This window comes from Eublepharis macularius, chromosome 1 (genome assembly GCF_028583425.1).
Source record: "Eublepharis macularius isolate TG4126 chromosome 1, MPM_Emac_v1.0, whole genome shotgun sequence".
NCBI lineage: Eukaryota > Metazoa > Chordata > Lepidosauria > Squamata > Eublepharidae > Eublepharis > Eublepharis macularius.
In genome coordinates this window covers 193,085,734-193,108,322 of record NC_072790.1, presented here as the reverse complement: position 1 = coordinate 193,108,322, position 22,589 = coordinate 193,085,734, and the positions used below count along the sequence as shown (strand labels likewise).

General features: G+C 41.2%; 1 protein-coding gene across 1 annotated transcript; it reads right to left on the bottom strand.

Moving 5' to 3' along the window:
* Positions 1 to 287: 287 nt before the first annotated feature.
* Positions 288 to 10,507, bottom strand: SLC30A1 (solute carrier family 30 member 1). The gene is made up of 2 exons (XM_054985418.1): positions 9,735 to 10,507; positions 288 to 5,157 (listed from the first exon to the last, which is right to left on the bottom strand). Exons 1-2 carry the CDS (start codon positions 10,330 to 10,332, stop codon positions 4,241 to 4,243), a joined length of 1,515 nt encoding a protein of 504 aa, XP_054841393.1. The 5' UTR covers positions 10,333 to 10,507; the 3' UTR covers positions 288 to 4,240.
* Between the last annotated feature and the right edge of the window lie 12,082 nt (positions 10,508 to 22,589).

Genomic DNA, 22,589 nt, shown 5'->3' with positions numbered 1-22,589 from the left:
TCAGGCCAGGAGAGAACACAATCAAACTTCTGCTACTTTCTTGTACCCACAACACTAGGCAAGCAGGTCATGAACTGTGCATGCAGTTGCTTCCAGATGTGTAGCTTTCTACCTGGACTGGGGAGGCAGCGCAGAAAATTCTCAATTGCTCAAAACTTATCCTACATTATTCTCCTTGTGAACTAATTACACTTTCCTGAGCTTCCAACTACCTGAATGTCTAAGTGCTCAAGAACTTTTTTGCCAAGTGAGGGGGTCATTAAAGGAGGGAAAAAAGGTATCCCAAGTTTCATATTTTATATAGCCATATTTATTTCATTCTCAGTCTTGAGTTTATGCAAAGAAACACAGCAGCATCACTAGTTTAACAGAATCCCGTCATCACTGATAAGATGTAGCCAGACACAGACATGCCGATTATGTCTTCCCAAAAGTTGTTTCAAACAGAACCCATATAATGCAAGAGGACATGCCTCTCTAGCTACCACAAGGCATATGGGTTTAGAAACTACAGTTCAAGAACACTTAAATACACATACAGCAAGAGGTAAAAAACCAAGGCTCACAAATTTATAAGACATGGAAGTGTTCATCACACAGGCAGTTTAATGACACAAACCAAAAATCACACAGAGGAATCAAAGCTCTTGTTATAAAGTAAGGCTGTATTTGGCTTACAAAAAAAATTTCAAGAATGTTCTTATCTCAGGCACACAAAGCATTAGTACCTTCCAGTCCACCAAGAGATGAAGTGACGGTGCGAGTAAGAACAAAAAATAAAACATTTATTGTAATATTTAATTATTGTTCTGTAAACATAAAAGCCAGAGTCCCAGAAGGCTACACTGATGCTGTTATGAAATTAAAGCAGTATAGTTAAATATTGTAGTTAATACCTTAAATATTAATACTTTGTTCACAAGAAACTTAAACACCACAGGGGAATGGGGGAGGAGAGCTGCAGTGTGAAGGTAGTTCCCTCCCCGCAAATGAGAAGTCAAAGTGCATTCTATTCAGAAACAGATTCCCATTAACCCAGTGGAGTCCATGCCTACTCTGTCACCAATGGCTTGATCTTAAGAACAACTGAACCAGAATTTCATTTGCATATAGCAAGAAAAAATAGACCTTATAGCATAAACAAGGGGAAATCTTGAGCACTGCTTACTTTCAGAATTGTAAATGATTAATACATTCAGCAAAATATAGATACCACTTTTAAACATTCCATTTTGCAAAGGTCTCATCTGCAAACACTTAGTAATGCAAGAAGTAGCCAGTCCTTTGAAACTACTTCATAAGTAACTAGCGAATATAAACATGTGCTCTATAGTCTGCTTTCACACTGAAACATGTAGTGTCTAAGGAGAATACATACATTTGGCTATGCATTCACTGCAACACATCTCAGATAGACACACTGGCATTTTACTGTGAACATGCAGTGAAATAAATGTGCATAGTTACCTTGTACATTCCAATGGTTCACTACAAATGCATTATTGAGCACAGAATGTTCATTACCCCAGAATTCCGGAGAAAGTATGAACTTACAGAGTAGTTTGCAAGAAGGTGTTCCAATTGCCTCACATATAATCAAGTACAACGGATGCCTCCCATAGTTGGAATTGTTTAAAGAGTTCAATTTTGTTTCAAAGACTGTACAAAATTACGTTAGTGATGTTTCCAAAAATCTTACTTGCAAAAGCAAAAAAGAACTAAACAAGCTGTTGCATAATTCTTTTTGTAAAAAAAATCAGAATTGCACCTAGTATAGCTTTAGTTGCTTTCCTCCCTTAATATACAAGAGTCAAAGTTTGTGCTTTGGAGAGATGCAGCAGGGCTTTTTTAAAGAAAAAAAGCTACTTGTTATTACCAAAAAATACATCATCTAGCAAAGATCAAGAGTTAGGCTCACGTCACGACACCAAAGTCAGAGTTAAAACATAAGTATCTTGATCTGGAACTTATACTTGATTCCGAGACTGTGGGAAACAAGCTAGCCAATTCTTGTAACACAGAAAAGATTAGGAGCTTTAGCTGTGAGACCTAAAGTTTACATTATTGTGGCTTTGTCTGCCAATCAAACAATATTTACAGTGAAACAACTATGCCACTGTAGCCATGGTCAGCACTAGATGACTTTCAGTACCACTGTGTGGCATGCACCCAGTTCCATGAGAAACAGGCAAAATGGTTATTGCATACTTGAAGTAATGAGTGAGACACAAAGAGAGATTAACTGACAGGTGGCACGTACAACCAAAGGAACACAGAAGGCATTGCTAAGTGTACTTGATTGTTTTTACAAGTACAGTCTTTAACACTTTCCAGTGTTGTGGCATAGCTCCCCCCCCCCCGGCCCCCGACCCAGTAAAGCTTGATTTCAACTCTACTGAGCAGCAGGGGATGGAGACTACCACTTAAAAAATGCTAATCAACAGTGCAAATTAATGAGGTTCTTTATAACTAAGCAAACAAAACAACATTTTTACCACCAAATCATGTATCATATATGCAATAAAGCCTGTACCTATACACTGCAGAATTTTTAAAAGTACTGTAGCAAATAAGAGTAAGGGCCAAAATGTATTCACTTTGCAGCACTGGTACTATAGTGATTGTTCACAGAACCACCATTCAAATAAGTGAATAGAGAAAAAATTTGCCAATTCTACAATGCCTTTCACTAAGAACTCAAAATGCTTTAAAAACTAACATTACCACCATTTCTGTGAGGGAGGAATTATCCTTGTTTTTAATAGAATGGAAAAGTAAGGTGAGGGAGAATGGATGGCTGTGTGATCCAGGAATATTTTAGATGATATCCTTACACTCAGCGCTGTATATATTCAACAGGACAGAAATGGTTTTACTTTAAGAGGTCTGTGGATTGTACTCAACCCGCTTGCTCAAATAAAAAATGACTGGCAAAAGCCATTTCTCTGATTTGCCGAAGAGCATTAGGTCAGAAGGGTGTTAAGACTGAACTGGGATATAGTTCTTCGCCGCAGGCCTTCACTACATATAAACTGCTGTGGGTAAAAATCAATAGCACATACAACTGTTTCTTCAGAGGTATCTACCCTGTATTTTGTTATAATGAAGTATTTCAGTGGCATATTAACTTTAGTTTAATGGACAAAATAGGATAATTTGAAAAATATATTAGTGTTTAATATGCACTCCTTAGTTTTATCTTCTAAATTTCTTTCTGAGGCTTTTTAATAAGAATTATTCTTCAAAACCCAGAAAACCAGATGTAAAACCAGCCCATAACAGACAAACCCCTTCCACTTCAGCAAACCTCGGGTGACACTACTAAAACAGAGACCAGCTCTGGATCTCCCTTTGAGTTTAGAAAGTTCTATTAAATTCTAAAACCTACACAATCTAATGAAGTTTTTTTTTAAATAAAACACAGCAATGAGAAGGGGGAAGGGGAAGCAATGGCCAAGCCTCTAAAAGGATATATTCAAATGCAGTCTGAATAGTTAACCTTACGTTTCAGGGGTACTCAAAATAAACACAACAGAAAAAAAAAATATATATATAATTTTCAGTTGTGCCAGCTTTGTTACTTCTACTGGCTCGGTATAGAAAAGAGATTTTGTCAACAAGCACTGGATATGCTTTTAAGACACTACAACTAACGCAGTGCAGTAGGCCTGCTTGGGATAATGTTCACTTTTTCATTTAATGAACGAAGGTCTAAGATTTCCCCACATGTTCTACTTTTTAAAAAAGTTATATAGTTTTTGCCTTTGGTTTCTCTCCTTAAGGTCTGTAAAATATACACACAAAAATTATGGATTGGACCTGTTCCACTAACATCCAAACTTTCACCCAGGGCACCTTCCATTGGGGTGAATGCGTAGGTCCACAGGTCCAACCTCAACAAGAAGCCCAATACAAATTCCACTTTTTAGGACTGGGGTGTGCACACGCATTTTAATGTTAACTCAACAAAATGCATCTTGGCTGAAGTGTTGAGAATGGTTCTCCAGAGTCATTGCAGCATTGGTGAATTTTTGTGCCAGTCTAAAAGTGAACATGAACACATTATGTCAGGATGGCACCATGACATTCTTCCAAACAGCCAGCCTAGATTTAAGCATTGTGACAAGAACAGGGACTTCAGCAATTACATTACTTTGCAACTTGTCTTTTCAATGACAGTCTCACTTCTCACAATCAACCTGTGGTTGAATCCAGATTTCACTCACGACAATTTTGTAAGCTATAAAGATGATTCAAATTGTTTGTTAGGGTCAGGCTCAGCCTCTAACTTTACAGAAGGTATACACTCAGATTTAGTCCTCCGGGTTTTGTGGTGCGGCGAGTCAATTACTATTTCAGAGCAAGAAATACTTATAGTAGGAGATTTTTCTGTCTTCTTTTGAGCAGATTTTTCTATAGCCCCACAACACTGCTTCAAAGCACATTGGGTTCTGCAGGGAAGTTCACATTTGCCTACACCCACTTCAGAGCCGACAATGGGAAATTCAGGCTGAACAGTTGTTGCATGTATCCCTTCATCGTGAAAGATCTCCTTAATTTGCTTCGCCACTTTCATGTACGATTCTGGATCCTGACATTTTATATGAGCAGTGCCGATAATTCTGCTTCCAGCCAGTTGCCAAACGTGAAGTTCATGCACAGCTTCAACTCCATCAAGTTTACGGAGTTTCTCATTTAAAGAACGAATATCAATTTGCTTGGGAACAGTTTGCAAAAGGATAAGGGCTGATTCTTTAAGCAGTGGATATGTTGTGTAAAGCAGGATGCAAACCATTATCAGACACAGGGAGGGATCCAAATATAGAACCCAGCAGGGCCCAGCTTCATGAATTCTCTCTAAATCAGTTGCATTCACATTCATCTCGCCAGAAAACTGAGTAAAGTTTTCTGTGCAATGGTCATGGATACATGGGTTAACACAAAGCCCATCCTCGGGGCAGGGACTCCAGTAAGCATAAAATACTAAGGCGTTCACCACAACAATAACAGATCCCAAGGCATCTCCAAGAACATGCAAAAATACTCCACGCATGTTGAGCTGGGCACTATGGTCCATTTCAACATCCATATCAAGAGAGCGATGACTAACGTTCCCGTTTGGGTGAAGTTCCACTTGACTCTCTTTCGCCATATCACCTGTAATGAGACGAGTAATATTATTATAGTTCTCCTAATTTCCTGTCAGCCTTTCAAGTAGACCAGCACACTGATAGGAATATTTGGACAAAATCAACATTTGAGGCAGGTCAAGTTAGGGGAAGCAATGCCCTTCACAGAACTAAGGAATCACTAGCATATAAACTACACATACATCACAGAATAATTATTTCTTACATCTAACTCCCAAAAGCTAAGGTAGGGAAAGTAGCAATACTTAACATCTATAGTAGCAACACTTTGTATTTTATGCCAGTAATCTGTAACCTTTAACTCCCTATTGCCCATCTAATACTAATCTATAATATTGGATGCAATTGTCCACTCCTCCCCAATCTTACTTCTGGAAAAATAAATCTAAAAAGGCAACACACAGCAGCTGTTGAGCTGCTACTCGCATGTCTTACCTTAGGTTCAGCTCACAACCCACTTTGTGGTTCCTGTGATACTTGTAATGAACAATGTATCACAATGTTTGAACATTCTCGGCATTATTTCCAATAAGCCTGTGCAGTACAGTAGATCATTATGATCTCTGTATTGTGGATGGTGAGGCTGAAAGAGTGATTTACCAAAAGTCATCCAGTTTGTTTGTAACAGAGGAAAATTTGAGCTTGGAACTTCCTGGTCCACAGCTAGTCTTAATTATTACGCTATACTAGCTCTCAATGGCGGGAATTCTTTTCAGTATTTTAATGAGATAAATAATGCAATGATAGTTATAACTACAGATGAGGAAAAGGGGTATATCCAGCTTGTGTGTCTTTTAAGGTAGAGAAACACCTGGGACATTTTGAATAGGTTTAAAGGACAGTTTTACTTGCACAAGTAACTATCAAAATATGTTCCTGTATAGATCATAGCAAAAGCAAACGTGCACACTCCTTGACGACACAGCAAAGAAGCAGCATGGACGTTTTTGAAAAGTGTGACAGGAGCCTTAGCATTATATGAAGTTAAGTGCAATTACCACAATCTCTACTATACTAGTATTAACTTGAGTCAGATGGTATTCCATCACTGCATTTTATTAAATATGCATGTGTCACACACACCTTTACAAGTGTGCTACCGATTTTGATCCAGAAGAAGTATGACCCCTCTACATATTGAGGGTTTTTGGAAACAGCCAGCTAAATTTTTGAAATGAGAAATCATTCTTGCATCAAAATACTGTACAAAAAGGAATTTTCTTTCCGGCATCAAGACAGACTTCTGTAAACTACAAAGAGAATTGGGGACATTTTATTGTATTCACAGTGAGGAAAATTCTACTTGCCCAGTAGTTTTACCAATATAACCGGTAGAACTTGAAACAATCATGACTCCCACACTTGTTTCACCAAGTTAAACTCCACCTATATAATGAATTTAACAAGTCTTAGTGGTAGCATCCTCAAAGTCTATAACCCTTCAGTAAAGACGATAAAAGCTAAGCTTATATTTTTATTTTTAAAGAACTTTTGTTTTTTATTTTTAAAAAGTAGCAGAAGGATTTTGACAGCCACATACTTAAGATGTATTTGGGCACTTAATACAAACACATTTGAAAGCAAAGCTTTCAGGTCTTGAGAGCCACTGCAGATTCCCTAGGAGCCTCTGTTTTACACTAAGAAATTGCTGGGTAGTCTACGAGGGCCTGGGTAACTACGCTGCTGGCAGCAACCAGGCCTAATAATTATCAGTACCAACTACTGCCAGGCCAGCAACCTGTGCTTCCTTTATACTCTGCAGAATGGAAATTAAAGTAATCAAGGTTAAGTAATAAAATGTGAATATTTTAAAAAACATTTCAAATGATAGTGTAATGCATTTGGGGATGCTTTTTGATAACATTATGTATCGAAACATTAGGGATGGATTCTTACTTAAGCTTGGGAAGCATGAATTTTTATCAGAAACATGTGTTTAGAGTAATCTAGAATCTGTTCTTCGTTTTGGTTGTGTCTGGCCAGGCCTGCACGTTCAAGCTATTTGAGAGTTCTTTGAGAAAACGTGTTGAAAACCTGCAGCCAAGGCCTAAATACTTTTAGCAAAAAGGGAAATATAGCCCCCCTAGGCTGGTGGCAGCAGCTATTATTTTACTGCATAGATTAGCAAGTGGAAGCCCCAAGGCTAAACATGACTCTGAAGAAGCAACACTTTGTTAGCCAGTTGCCAACACAGAAATCAAACAGTGCAAGAAGGAACTAGAGGCTCTCTGGCACTGGTGTGTGCTGTCAGATTGAGGAAGAAGAATTAGTTCACCATCTGGCATCCTTTCTACATGTGACTCTGCCATAGAGCAGACTGGTGACTAGAATTCCAGTTGCTGCCATAACAGGACTTCATCTCAACCCAAACTTTATCCTATAACTCTTATTCCCTATTTAAAGTTAAAATATAGAATATTGCTATGGATGTCCACCGATTTCTATAGTGGACAGCAAGTTCTTCATCCAAGTTCTCAAAGTGCCAATTATGTTATGTAGCAGTGGCCTGAAATCTAGGTGGTTGCATAAGTAACTTTGCCCTTTATGAAAACATCACCAACACCTACTGATAAGAGCTCTAATGACAATGTAGTCAAGCAAGGACACAGAAACAGAATGAAGCAATCTCAGCAGCAAAATCTCAACATTTATATCATCCAACTTATGTTGATATAAAGTTACCCAAGTATAGTGGTGTACAAATGGCTCCCCAATATTTTAAAGTCTACAGAAGTAGGTAATCTAATCAATTCAATGGAAATGACAGTAGTGCACGTGTTCAAAAGATAAAAGGGAAGCCAAACTGGCCGTTCCACAGTGCGCTCTATCCAAGATGCAATTCTGAGACAGTTTTCTCATCTACAGCTTCCATTATAACTTGGTTCCACTTGAAGTCACGCTAACAAAGAAAGTGCTTCAAGCAAAAAGAACCAATGTTATATGAAGACTTTGAAAGTAAAGCAGGAACGTCAAATGATTCATTATGTTCAGAAAGCAAAGGCGGCTGAAAGGCGTTTCCAAACAGAAAAGCTGCAGGTGCTATTAGTAGCTTTATTGAGTTACACAGAAGTGTTCCTATTGTGTCCATAAAGACTGAAATTACCTATCTGGCTAAGAACCTATAACTTCCTAGAGAAAGCTCTACTAAGGAAAGTGCACTGATGAAGATTTCCCTTACAGAGATCAATGCCTCATCATCAGAAACCTTCAGCAGAACTTGCTGCCACTGATAATGTACAGAAAAGTGCAGCAGCAACAGCCTTCAGACTAAGGCCACCCTCTTCACAGCATCTGCCACAAGCCTCCCCACAGATTCTCCTGCATGATTCAGAACATACAGCCAGCTCACTGAGTACTGGCCAGGCCTGCTGGGCATGTTGGTTGCCTCACTTGAACTGGAAATGTGACCTACAGCACATCTAATAACCCTACAGTGGTGTGTTATGAAGAGGAGGGGGAGAAGAATGAGTAGCAGCGGGCAAGTTGTTTTTCCAGGGAAAGATGACTGTTCTTGTCATCAGAGAACCCCAATACACTTCTGAAGAACGCCAGTGCTGTCTGGAACACAGGACAACCAGCACACTATGACAGCCTTCTTTTCTTCAAAACCTGGAGAAGGAACTCTTGTAATAATGCTTGGTTCATAGGGAAATATACAAACAAGACAGTGTAATGAAAAACACATCATACTAACGGATGGAGTGGCAATTCCCCAGAGAGATTTTGAAGAATGTACTAGAACACAAAAACAAGGCAGCCACATTCTCAAGATGGATTGTGAAAAAATAAAGTAATTGGCAGCCTAGAAAAATTCCAGGTCAATGATTCCATAAAATTTGATCAACAGAATCTGTCCAGTACCAAGTAATTCTCAAGAACCAACAGCACAGCAAGAGGAGAATGTGACTTCTAGAATTCCCTCACTGCTTCTATTTATGGGGTATATTGGTAGGTTAGAGTGTCAGGCTGAGACCCGGGTTCAAATCCCCATTCCACCCCAAAGTTCTCTGGGCGACCCTGAACTCTCAGCCAAGCCTACTTCACAAGGCTGTCTTGAAGGTGAGGCAGCAAGGAGGAACAACATACTGGGCTCTTTGCTCCTTAAAGACAGGGTGGGACAAACCCGTGCTAGGTAAATAAATCCACTCTCTAGCATGCAGAGGAGTTAGCCGTGTTAGTCTGTGGTAGCAAAATCAAAAAGAGTCCAGTAGCACGTTTAAGACTAACCAATTTTATTGTAGCATAAGCTTTCGAGAACCAAGTTCTCTTTCTGTAACATGCATCTGACGAAGAGAACTTGATTCTCGAAAGCTTATGCTACAATAAAATTGGTTAGTCTTAAAGGTGCTACTGGACTCTTTTTGACTCTCTAGCATGGGGCCGAGATCATGAAGTGCGGGACACCAGCATATTTCCCTCAACGGGCAATACCCACAATGAACCCCTTCCAACCTCCCAACTCCCACCGAACCTCAGAAAGGAGCGCTCCCAGCTGGCCTTCAGCGCCCGCATCTCTTCCTTGGAAAGGCCAGCCTGGGCTGAAAGGCTGGATCCCGGTCCCCCACCCCGCCCCCCCGAGCTCACCTAGCTTCTCCAGGCTGAGCCCATTGGAGCTGCTGCAGTTCTCCACCAGCGTGTTGGTCTCCTCCTCCTTGAGCAGGTCTCCGGCCGGCCGCTCCCCCTTGCCCCGGCGGCTGCTTCCTCCCCCGTGCGAGTGCCCGTGGCCGCCGCCGTGCTGGTGGAAGAGGCAGAGCCCCAGGAGGTTGACCAGCAGCCCGGCCACCCCGACGACGATGACCACCATGGGCTGCTGGATCTCGTGGGGCTCGGTGAAGCGCTCGATGGCCTCCAGCAGGATGGTGAAGCAGAGGGCGGTAAGGAAGACGGCGTTGACCAGCGCGCCCATCACCTCGGCCCGCACCCAGCCGAAGGTGTTCTTCTTGGTGGCGCGGGTGCGCTGAGCGAAGCGCACGGCCACCAGCGCCACCACCAGCGCCATCACGTCCGACAGCATGTGGAAGGAGTCGGAGAGCATGGCCAGAGAGGCCGTCAGGCGGCTCACCACCACCTCCAGCACGAAGAACAGGAAGGTCAGCGCCAACATGCACAGCAGCCGCACCCGCCGGCACTCGCGGCGGCGGCGGCCCGCGGCCGGCGGCTCTCCCGGCGCCTCCACGCCCATCCCGGCGAGGGGCGTTCGGCACTGGCGGCGAAGGAAGCGAGAGCGGGGCCAGCCGATCCGCCGCGGCGGTGCGAGGGATCCGGCTCCTCCGTGCCCGGCTTCGGATGTCTCCCTGCCGCCTTCCGCGCCAGAGCCGAGTGCCAGGCAGCGGCAGCACAGCCGCTCTTTGCAGACGGTTTGAAACTAAACTTTGCACCCGAACCCCCTCGCACTCCTTTCCACACGGAACCCCTGCACCGCCCATCCGCCCACTCGCGCACGGCCCGCCCACCTAGGAGCCCCTCATTGGCTGTGCCCCCGGCAACTGGGCGGCTATGGAGCACACCTCCCCGCATGATTGGTCCCCGGGGATGCTTGCCGCCAGGCGCAGGCCACGCCCACAGACCGCTTTCCTTAGCGGCCGGGTTCCCTCCGGCTCATGGAGGCGTGGTCTGAGAGGCGTGGCGGGGATTGCGGTTGGAGGAAAGCGCGTCACAAGGTGACGGTTCCCCCCACTTGCTGAAACCCCGCCTCCGACAGAGTCATTTTTTGCGAGACTGGTGCAAAAGGTGGTTGGTTGCCTGGCGCTGAGGGAGCTGAGCAGGGCTTCCTCCTCCCCCTTTGCCCCGGCTTTTCCACACGGCCCGTCAGGGGAAGCGGCATCTTCCTATCGCAGCGATGGTTTTACACCCGACCCGCGCTTCCTCTTTCGCATCAGAGACACTGGCATGCTCCCCCGCCGTGCCCCGAGAATGGGGAAGGGCGACGAGCATGTGCAAACCTGTCACTCGACTCGCAGCTGCTGCTTATCCATTGATTCCCGTGGTGCGTGGTGCTTTCATCTGTGTAGGAAATAAATCAGTGTTTGTCTACGTGCGTTCTGTGCTACTCAGTTGCCGCAAAAAAAGAAACAATATTTTCACAAGTTGGTTATCGTTTAAGGAGCCTTTGCCTTAACCAGCTCAGAAACTCTGGGACTGAAAGTTTAAAATAGCTATTGATAACCCACCTTCGACTCAAATCAATTAACAAAGTAAAAACATGTTGCAAAATGTAAGAACAATATAGCAGTCCCATCAACAAGGCAAAAACAACACACACAATCCATGAATAATATCATCCCATAATGATAACTATGCTGGGGTGACAAGGGACCTACCCAATAACAAATAGATATTTGTGATTTTGTCCTCTCTCAAAAAGGAACTTATTTTCTATAATGAGTTACCCAGACTGCAAAAATTCAAGCAACTGAAAAATAAGGTCACTATCTTTATTTTTCAGCAGGCTGCAGTGGTTTTAATACCTTTGCCAACACTGGGAGGAGATTAATTCTTGGAGATTTGGCAGTGGGAAGGGTAGAGTTAGAGAAGTCAGAGGGACTTGGGAGGGGGGTTGTGGCACAAACTTCCGAAACAGCTGTTTTCTTTAGGGTAACTGATCTCCATAGTCTGAAGATCTGTCATAATTCCAGGAGATCTCCCGTTCCCACCTACTGTATAACAAAGACAGCTTTTCCTTGCTTGGGAACTTCAATTGTTGAATCTCAGCCATCCTGACACAAGCAAAGGACAATGTCAAGACCTTACCGCACAGATTAAAGTTTGCAGTCACCTATAGCTAGATAAGATCCTTAAAGATAAAGATGTTGCAAGATCAAGAAACCAAGATAATTCAAACAATGGTATTCCCCATTACGATGTATGGTTGTGAAAGTTGGACAGTGAAAAAAGCTGACAGGAAGAAAATGATTTATTTGGAACGTGGTGCTGGAGGAGAGTTTTGCAGATACCATGGACAGCCAAACAGACAAATAAGTGGGTACTAGATCAAATCAAACATGAATTCTCCCTAGAAGCTAACATGACAAAACTGAGGCTATTGTACTTTGGTCACATTATAAGAAGACAAGATTCCCTGGAAAAGTCAATAATGCTAGGAAAAGTAGAAGGCAGTAGGAAAAGAGGAAGACCTAAAACAAGATGGCTTGACTCAATAAAAAAGCCACATCCTCCAGTTTGCAGGATTTGAGCAAGTCTGTTAATGATAGGACATTTTGGATGTCTTTCATTCATAGCATCACCATAGGTTGGAGGTGACTTGACAGCACATAACACACACATCTATCCATCAGGAGCTCTGTATAACCACATAACATCAACCTCTTGCCAACAATACAAAGCAGGAACTTATGTTTCATGACACTGTGAATCCTTCAACCAATAACCACCACATTGTCAGAGCCAAGTCACTGGAATTTCTGGCTATATATGTACCTTTTCACCCTGCACAGGCAGAAATGTAGTAGTTTAGGTAGCTTTAAAAATTCAGTCCTCATAAGAAAGCTTGAGATATCTGGGCTCACCATCTGAACTAATGGTTCTATGTTCAGGTGTACTGTTTTAAGCAAAGGCCAAAGACAAAAGCTTTATACCAAATATAGCTTTATACCAGAAATACCAAAGCTTTCTGGTATATACCAAATAAAGCTTTGTACCAGAAATACCAAATTCTGCCACCAGAGGTCCTGAGTTGCCTGGTAACAAGAGTGAAGCTAACACTTAATTTTCTGTTTAGACTATCCTTTGTAGAAGGCACACAGGAACAGCGACTACCCAAGGGATCTTATTCCATCCATATGGGGAGGGTAACAGAAAAAGTCATCCAGCCACTTGGTTTTAAAAGGCAGCAGTTAAGAGGAAAATGACATTGCAATGACTACAGTTCTTAAAACATCTTATTACTAGTCCCGTATGCATGACACCTCAGTGCACTGGCTGAAGACCTGGAGAGCGGGGGTGAGCATGAGTGTGCTGGCCCCACCCCCCGAAGATTGCCAACTTGCATCCGTGGCACCTAAATGCAGGGGAAGTGCCCATATAGCTATGTTTCCTCCCAATGACTAAGAACATCCAGAAACCAACATTCCCAATCATGGGGAGGCAGCATACACGTGGATACTTCCTCCACCCATGGGTGTTATGTTTATGAGCCAGCAGTATCACAGATGCTGGAGGATAGGACCAGCATGCTCATGCCAGTTCCCACCCTCTGCACCTGAAGACAAATTAGCCAAAATGTTTCACAGCCATTACAAATTCCTATTCTGCTGGAGGTAGGGACCAGTTTTTGAAAAGAGGAACTGAGAATTAAGCAACAAAAATTACTATAGGGGGACAGTAAAGGAAAGAGAAAGAAGAAGTGGGACATGAAGTCATAAACAGTACTTACTCAGTTACTGTAGGATTTCACTAGGGATTAAATACAGGGGTTTTCTTCTCAGTAATCAGGCCTTAGTTACAAATGAGGGTTAGCTGGGAAGCAAACAATATCCCTTGTTTGTATTTGGCTTTTTTATTTTGTTCTTTGTATTTATCTGTCCTTATTTTCCATAGAAATATATCAAATATTCTGTTCTTTATTTTTTTTTAGGAAAGAAACCTTCATTTTTTCTGAATTTTAAAACAATTATAATAGCAAAATATGTACTTGTGAAAATATCTACATTATATATTTAGATATTCCTTATAATGCCTCTGTCTCATACTCCCACATATTGTACATGGAATGTATATGATGTTTTGAACATTTATAATACCAAGTATGATTATACTATCCATATATCTAATAATAAACTGGTTGATTCCTATGCTAATAAGGAAAGCCACACAATGGAGCCACCCACAGAAAATGTAGGGGTCTCTATAAGCCCCAAGTATGCAGAAAACGTGGTTTAGTTAATTCACCAAAAGAAAAAGGAAAGGAATCTCAAAATCCCTAATGAGAATTAATTATGTCCAAAAGAGATGAAATATTTAGAGCAGAAGAGTGTTAGTAAAAAAGAAAATAGGGAGCAGGGGGAATCAGCCTGCTCAAACCTCTGAGAGAGAATATGAGGGTGGGAGATGTTGTGGGGTGGGAAGGTACGAACCAGTTCTCTCTTCTCCAGTTTCTCAGAGGTGCCCATGCATGTGAACACATTTATAATAAATATTCGACGTGCTTTACATACATTAGCTAAGTAATCCTTACAACAGTTCTGTGGCTTGTCTAGTATTGTTAAACTTTGTAGAAGCTGAGAAAATACTTATCGGCTTAAAATCCTCAAGACGTTATATGCTATAGGTAAGCTATGGTGATACTTGAACAAGGGATTTCCCAGTTCACAGCCCCACCCCTCTCTCACTCCTGATACTAGTTCTATAACAAAGTATTCTAGACTTAGTGTAACTGCTTTCTTTTTCTTTTTATTATTTTATTACAAATTTACAATACACCTTATAAAGGTAAAGGTAATCCCCTGTACATGGGGGGATATTGCATCACATTTTCTTGGCAGACTTCTGTTATGGGGTGGTTTGCCATTGCCTTCCCCAGTCATCTACACTTTACCCCCAGGAAACTGGGTACTCATTTTACTGATCTTGGAAGGATGGAAGGCTGAGTCAACCTTGAACTGGCTACCTGAACCCGGCTTTCACCAGGATTGAACTCAGATCGTGAGCAGAGCTGGGGCTGCAGTACTGCAGCTTACCACCTTTTACATATACCAAATTCATAAATAAATATAAATAAAAAGCATTGTAATTTAATATAAATGAATAATATAGAAATAGTTATTTTCACATAAACTAATTTATGCTTTTGTGAAAAATAAAAAAATCAAGTACAAACAGATATTTGAAACTAAACTGACCAGAGAAGTATATGAATACATTAAGGCTCATGCTAAACTAACTTATAACATTGACAGTAGCTAAGTGCATCCATTTCCCTGGGATTTTTTTTACTCAAACACAGCACATTTCCTTAGTTGCTCCCTAAATAAAATTGTTACTCTTTTTTTCTACCTGTACATAGCTTAACAATAGTACTAAATTTATACTTGGTCATCATGACATTGCATAATTTCCTACATTAACTTATGGCATCATAGGACTTTCATATTTTTGGCCAACAAATCCTCCATTTGAAATTGTTTTCTACTTTGTTTTGGTACAGATTTTCCCATATTACTTAATAATATGGTTATCTCACATATATGGCATAGATAATATCTCACATTGCCCTGACCTGGATAGCCCAGGAAAGTCCACTCTCATTATCTCTGTTGTGGGGATGATATCCCTGTTGTGGGGATAATAATTACATACTTGGTAAACCGCAGGCATTAAGTTGTCCTGAAGGGCGGTATATAAATTGAATGTTGTTGTTGTTGTTATTCATCAGAGCTCAGAAACTAAGCAGGATCATCCTTCTTAGTACTTGGATGGGATACCTTGAAGGAAGACAAGGGATGTTATGTAGAAGCAGGTAATGGCAAACCAATTCTGTTAGTCTCTTGCCTTGAAAACCCCAGTATGATTTGCCATAAATCAGCTATGACTTGACAGTACTTTCTACCACCAATATCTCACATTACCTTGAAACCTCTATGGGGTTGCCAGAAGATGGCTGCGACTTGACAGCACGTTATACATGGGCACGTGTATGTGTACGCACACGCGCACACACACACAAAGCATCTCACATGCTCTCTCAGATTATTTCTACAAATGGTCTCCTAAAGTGTGGCTCATGAAAGCTCATACCCTAGCACAAATTTTGTTAGTTTTATAAGTGCTACTGGACTCTTGCTCTTTTCTACTGCTACAGACAGACTAACATGGCTACCCACCTTGATCTATCTTCAAGGAGAGCTGTTTCATTAGTGCACGATGCAGTGAAGAAGAGGCTTCTGAAAGCAATTGGGAAGGGAATACACCTTCCCTTGTGTGTCTGTTTACCCAAGTCTGCCCCAGGTCCTGTTGACCAGACATGCCATGGGACTTCCATGCTTGAAACTGATTTCCCAGGCACAGTCTAGAGTTGCCAGCCCCAGCTTGGGAAATTCCTGGAGATTTGGGTGTGGCACTTGGGGAGGGCAGACTTTAAGGAGGGAGCTCAATGGAAATGGGATGCCATAACTCTCTCCTCTGAAGCTGCCATTTCCTCCAGGGGAGCTGATCTGGACATCAACAGAAATCCTGGGAGAACTCCCGGCCCCATCTAGAGATTGGCAAACCTAATTGCCACACAGAGGCCCAATTCTTATCAGAGCAGTAGTGTGAGTTGAGAGAAGGCTTAAGCCTTTGCCGCATACTCTTTTCCTCCTGACCTGAAATAGCTACAGGGAGCTACTGTTTGCCCCACTGGGGAAACTTACATGTACTGATGGGCTACATGCAACTTTATCCAACAGAACCAATACCAACTTCCCAAGGCCACTTCAGTCCAGGAAAGTGGCCCATCAGATAACTAACTTGTTACATGCAGAAATTTTCACTACTGAGATGTCCAACACATGGTATGAAAACATGGCCCAAAAGAAAGTTATAAGAAATTTAGAATATGAGGGCAAGCCCCAGCCTCCTTTCCCTGTTACCAGCATACTTTGCCTCACTTCTCTTGGTCTCTTCCGTATCACAGGTTTCCTCAGTAGTGGCTTAGCCTGTTTGCTACTGAATTCCCCATTTGCCTCAAATCTCCATAATCTCTGCTCCCCCCCCTTTCCCTAAGCCACCTGGTTTTTCATTTCTTTAGCCCATTTGTCTGTGCTGCTTTATGTATTCAGACTTCTAACACCTCTTTCCTGGGCTCTAAATTGACCTTCCTCCTTTATTTTTTAAACTTTCATTTCATAGGTCACCTGTTTCTTCAATGCCCATACATATTTGCTTCTGTCTACTACACTATACGCCTTGTTACCTCAGTTCTGTTTCCTTCCGTTCTTCCCTTCCTATCGCACTCAATGATAGTTCAAGCCTATGGCATTGTCCACATTCCTATACAATTGTAAATAGTTGTTAAGGAATGCCTTTCTGGTTGATTTCCCAAAGACATTTAAACCTACACACATACCTACATACGACTTTGTTGTGGTCTTCTTCACAAAACTCGTTTAGGAGGCCTTCTGCCAAATGAAAGGTTGTAGATTCTCCAAACACAACCTGATAGTCTGTTATCTTCCCCTCCCTCTGTCAGGGCTTTCATCATATGAAATATTCTATGAGCTAAATTTTAAAATTTGCACAGCAAGCAAGGAGAACGCCAAACTCACCCACTTCCATTTTTCTGATATATGAATGTGGAATTACTGTGGTTTGTCATATACAACAGAAGCCTCCAAATCAGAATGAGTGCTGGAAATATTTCAGAGGAATTTCTGCCTGACAAAGCATCACAGAAGATGCCTCAAGTAGCTTATGACTCAGCTTTTCACAGATGCTTGATTCAAAGTCGCCTTCATATCAGGTTTCAGATCCTTGTTTGACTGGCTAGACTTTAATGTTTATTGATAGAAATCACCTTTTACTTCATGCTGGGCAGTAGCCTGTGGGATTCAAAGGTGTTGCTTTGAGTAGCCCTTTATCCAGAAGTTGTATACTTGAGCTAAGATTAAGAAGCTCTTGATTTTTGCTGGTCTCTTTGCTCTTATGGAATGACTCCATTTTGATCGTAATTAAACTAACCTTTGTGTCTGGGCTTAAGATGTAGTACTTGGGCATGAAGAAAGCCTTATTTTATTAATTTCAATTACATGTATGCCAAAAAGAAACAAATTCAGAGTTTGTTCTTTTGTCTTTTATTTTTAAACTTGCTTACATTTTTTTAATATCAGAATTAAAGTGAATCCTATTAGTTAAATAAATCCACGGGTAATTTCCATTAATTTCAATGGAAAGCATATTTCTATGTGTAACCTCCATCACCCTGCCACCCAATGCAACTGGGATGTAGATTTCAAGTGGTATTTATTTCACCAAAGTTATCTTTCTTACTGAACTGTAGTAATATAACTGAAAATGTCCCCATTTGGAGGCAATTAAAATTCTCCCTTGCTGAGCAAGAACAGGAAGGTATGACAATGTTAAGTGTTCCCTACATTCTCAGGATGCTCAACAGATGAGTCTATTTTTATTTTTTAAAGTAGATCATGCAAGAGACAGGAACTAAATCCTGAGCCCTTTTGCCTTACCTTGCTGTGCTTCAGAATTTTTGTGCCAGCCCAGCTCTGATACTGGAAGTCAGCTGGGCTGAGAGGAAATAGTTGCGAGCACTCTTATCAGGCACAGGATGATACAGGATGTAGCTGCTCTGTGAACCCTATTTTTTTCCTATTAAAAATAGTCTCCCCATCCATTTTTTCATAAGAACTTGCCTGTCTTTTTCTTCTACAAGTGCTAACTGCAGCTTGAAGGAGGAAATCTGCACAGGAGAATGATGCAATTGTATGCTTTAGTTCCTGTACATTAAATTAAAGATATGGAGACTGAGAGCTCAGAAGTTTGGTCCTCATAACCTTTTGCACAGAGATAGAACTCAGAAGTTTTTCTTTACCATAGATCTGTCATGTCCCCTCTCAATTGGCCTTGCCTTTCATTGAGGAGGGAAAGCACTTGCCAGAACTCCTCTTCATATGCAGTGTGCCAGCCCTGCCTGCACAATAATTTACTTCTCTTTCATGCCAATATACTAGAAGTCTGTCTATAGTGGGGAGGAAAGGGATTTAGCCATGAGGGCATGACTTTGCCTTTATGTCCTTCTCATTCATGCAGTCCTGCTTGTCTACCTGCGGGAACAAGCAAAGTTTCACTCTTGCCTTTCATAAGAACATAAGAACATAAGCAAAGCCATGTTGGATCAGGCCAGTGGCCCATCCAGTCCAACATTCTGTCACACACAGTGGCTAGAAATCCAGTGCCATCTAAAGGACTGTCAGTGAGGCCAGGACACCAGAAGCCCTCCCACTGCCTTCCTTCCAGCACCAAGACACAGAGCACCACCTCCCCACAAAGAGAATACCATCTATCTCCTGTGGCTAATAGCCACTGATGGACCTCTGCTCCATATATTTGTCCAGTCCCCTCTTGAAGCTGGCAATGCTTGTAGCTGCCACCACCTCCTGTGGCAACGAATTCCATGTGTTTATCACCCTTTGTGTAAAGTAGTATTTTCTTCTATCTGTTCTAACCCGACTGCTCAATAATTTCATAGAGTGCCCACGAGTTCTTGTATTGTGAGAAAGGGAGAAAAACACATCTTTCTCGACCTTCTCTAACCCGTGCATTATCTTGTAAACCTCTATCATGTCTCCCCTCAGTCGTCTTTTCTCCAGGCTAAAGAGCCCCAAGCGCCTCAATCTTTCCTCATAGGGAAAGTGTTCCAACCCTTTAATCATTTTAGTTGCCCTTCTCTGTACTTTTTCCAGTGCTATGATATCTTTTTTAAGGTGTGGCGACCAGAACTGTACACAGTACTCCAAATGAGGCCTCACCATCTAGCAGGCAGGCACAGCCCCAGAGAACTGAATATCTCAAACAAAAGTACTAGTCTTTATATAAAATCAGAAAACTTTCCCAAAGCCTGAGACAGTGTAATGACTAGTGGAAAGTTGAAATGCATGTACAGAAACAGCGTGAGAATATTTATTTATATGCTTATGATTTTAAAAGCCTATATTTATTGTAGCAACACTAATAGCTATTATGCAGTTGATTTTTAAAATTCTTTTTACAAGTAGCCCAGAGTACTTTTATGTAAAAAGGAGGGATGTAAAGCAAAAAAAAGTATATACTACTGTGCCTTAGGGAACTTTGATATCCCACCTATCCATGTTCTGCTTTGGAAATCTTATGAGGTTACCTCCACAGATAATTATTTGGCTTTTTTAACAAGCAAGTAAATAGAACATCCCCACTGACCTAGTGAACAACTGTGATGGCAGCAGCTAAATAAGGTGTTAGCACCCTTGTTGAATCAGGGGATTAGGCTGTAGGAAGTATGGCAGTTTAGGCTAGAAGACACTCTGTACATTCTTTGTCACCACTGACCTCAGAGGCAGGCAGATGTTCTGTCTATGCTAACTGTTTCAAAACTTCTTCATTCCTTTGCCTGGGTGTGATCCATCCAAACCTTGACAAAGTAGCTGAAATTATACACCTAACCGGTTATTTTCTTCATGGGCACAAGCCCTGACGTTACTTCTGAGACAATGCTGTTTGGTAGGCATTACTTCATTTATGCACTCTACTGGGAAAGCGCTGTGGCTCAGAGGTAGAGCATCTACCTTGTATATAAAAAAGTCCCAGGTTCATTCTCCACCATCTCCATTAAAAAAGATCTCAGGGAGGTAGTATAAGACAGCTTTATATGTTTATGTATAAACTTTGAAGACTGATATTGCTCTATTAGGTAGGATTCTCATCTATTTCAGTAAGATAATTTTAAGAATTGTACAGACAAATTTGGCCCTATTAGATCTGTGGTGAATGAGAGTACAGCTCGGAGCATTTATAAGGAAGGTACATAATATAGTAGGAAACAATGTCAACAAAACACTGTTTAGTTATTTGTATTTTAATATGTATCATAAATCTTAGAACTGGAAATAGAAGCAACATTTTCACTTAAACAAATTAACAATAAGGTAAGAAAATATTTCTCAGTCAATGCAATGTGCAATGGAGCCATGCTTACCTTCTTCACTTGACATTCTAATTCCAAAAATGTACTTTTTCCAATTTTGTTTTATTCTAAAGATAACATTTTCCCTTGTCCTGTCTTCATAATAGTTTTATACTGTTTTTTTTGTCCATACCCTTCACTTCATCAAGTTGCATGTGCCAGAACACAACACCTATAGACCATCTGCCATTCTTATGAACCAATCAGATTTATTTATTATTTTCTAATTGGATCTGTAGTTTCATCTGAACTTAACTTCATTACTATTTTATCATTATTGAATTTTCTATGCCTAGTTGAAAATGTTAACCCTAAACAATCTAGATTCAAGGTACATCAAGGTTACTTGAAGGGAAGCAGCCATGGCTCATTGGTAGAGTACCTGCTTTGCAAGCAGAAGGCCCCATGTCCAATCCACAGCATCTCCAGTTAAAAGGATCAGGTAGAAGGTGATGTTAAAGACCCAGGAGTGCTGCTGCCAGTCAAAGTAGACAATAGTGATCTTGATAGATCAATAGCCTGACTCCATATAAGCCAGCTTCATGTATCTTGCAGGTTTTGCTGCATGTTCCTCCAATGTAAGATACAGTGGGTAGATTCAGCATTTTCAATAGCAGTGCTATGGAAGAGATTTGCCCTGCCCTATTATTTGCTCACCTTCGCACACCAGGCAAGGGCAGTCTTAGTTCAGAGCAATCAGTATTTGAAATATCTCATGGTCATTTACGGCCCTGCCTCTGTTAGGCACCACTGCTATTTTTGTTCTTTCCATTTATGCTCCTTTATCACTAGTTATGTTTAATTTTATTAGGCTGGATGTGACGAACTGTTAGTGGAAGATGATTCTTTCCCACCTCCTCCTTCTCGTAGTAGTCTCTTCTAATAGTAATCTCTCGGTATCTCAGAAAAGCTGATGGGATGGTCACACAAGGTTGTGAACAAAATGCCATAAGGCATAACAGGCTGCAATTGGGTGGCAGTGGGGGGGGGGAGAGAATTGGGTGAAAGTGTACATAAGACAAATTTATAATCTATTCTGAACTTTAAAAATGTTCTGATAGAACAAATATGGTGTAGCAGAAATTTCAAAAATCTAAACTAAAATGCATCTAGTTGATTATTCACAGTAGGAGAAAAATGGCTTTGGGTATCATCAAAACCAGATTTATTTTTGTCTTTCCACATAATAATCTGTCTTTGGAAAGCAAGTGATAATGATTTAGCGGAAGGAAACATTCTAAAAAACCCACGAATTTCTTGGAAGAAAAAAGGTCTTTTCATCACTTGTCATTAGAATAATTGGCCTGTGAGTGACAAAATAAGAAACTGTACTATACAATTATTTTTCTTGTATAGGAAGTATTTTGAGGAGTAGGTTACAGACAGTAGGGGATCACACATTACAGTCACAAGTTCACAAAGCAAATAGATACCTAATTCTGATGACCAGGAGCAAAAGGATAGAATATTATCTGCCAGAAAAGTAACAACTTTTCAAAAACACAGAGAAAGGGAAGAGCGAGATCCAGGCCCAACAGTACTGTAAAGACCAACTAGATTTCCAAGGTATGAGCTTTTGAGAATCAAAGTTCCCTTCATCCCAACACAGCTACCTACCTGAAACAGAGTAAGAAAGCACCTTTTTCAGAGTGGAATTGGGATGCATCTTGAACTAGGTTGTAGCACTTGGACTGGAATAGTTACTTTGAACACAAGTATCCCAACTGCTTCTTCTCCCTTGTAAAATCAACTCAATACAGAGCAGGTACAAA

Excerpts from the sequence above, each read along its gene's own strand:
- SLC30A1 (XM_054985418.1), bottom strand. The coding sequence starts at position 10,332 with ATGGGCGTGGAGGCGCCGGGAGAGCCGCCGGCCGCGGGCCGCCGCCGC. Across the intron at positions 5,158-9,734 it reads GCTCAGCCTGGAGAAGCTAG|GTGATATGGCGAAAGAGAGT; the intron begins GTGAGCTCGGGG and ends GTCTCATTACAG.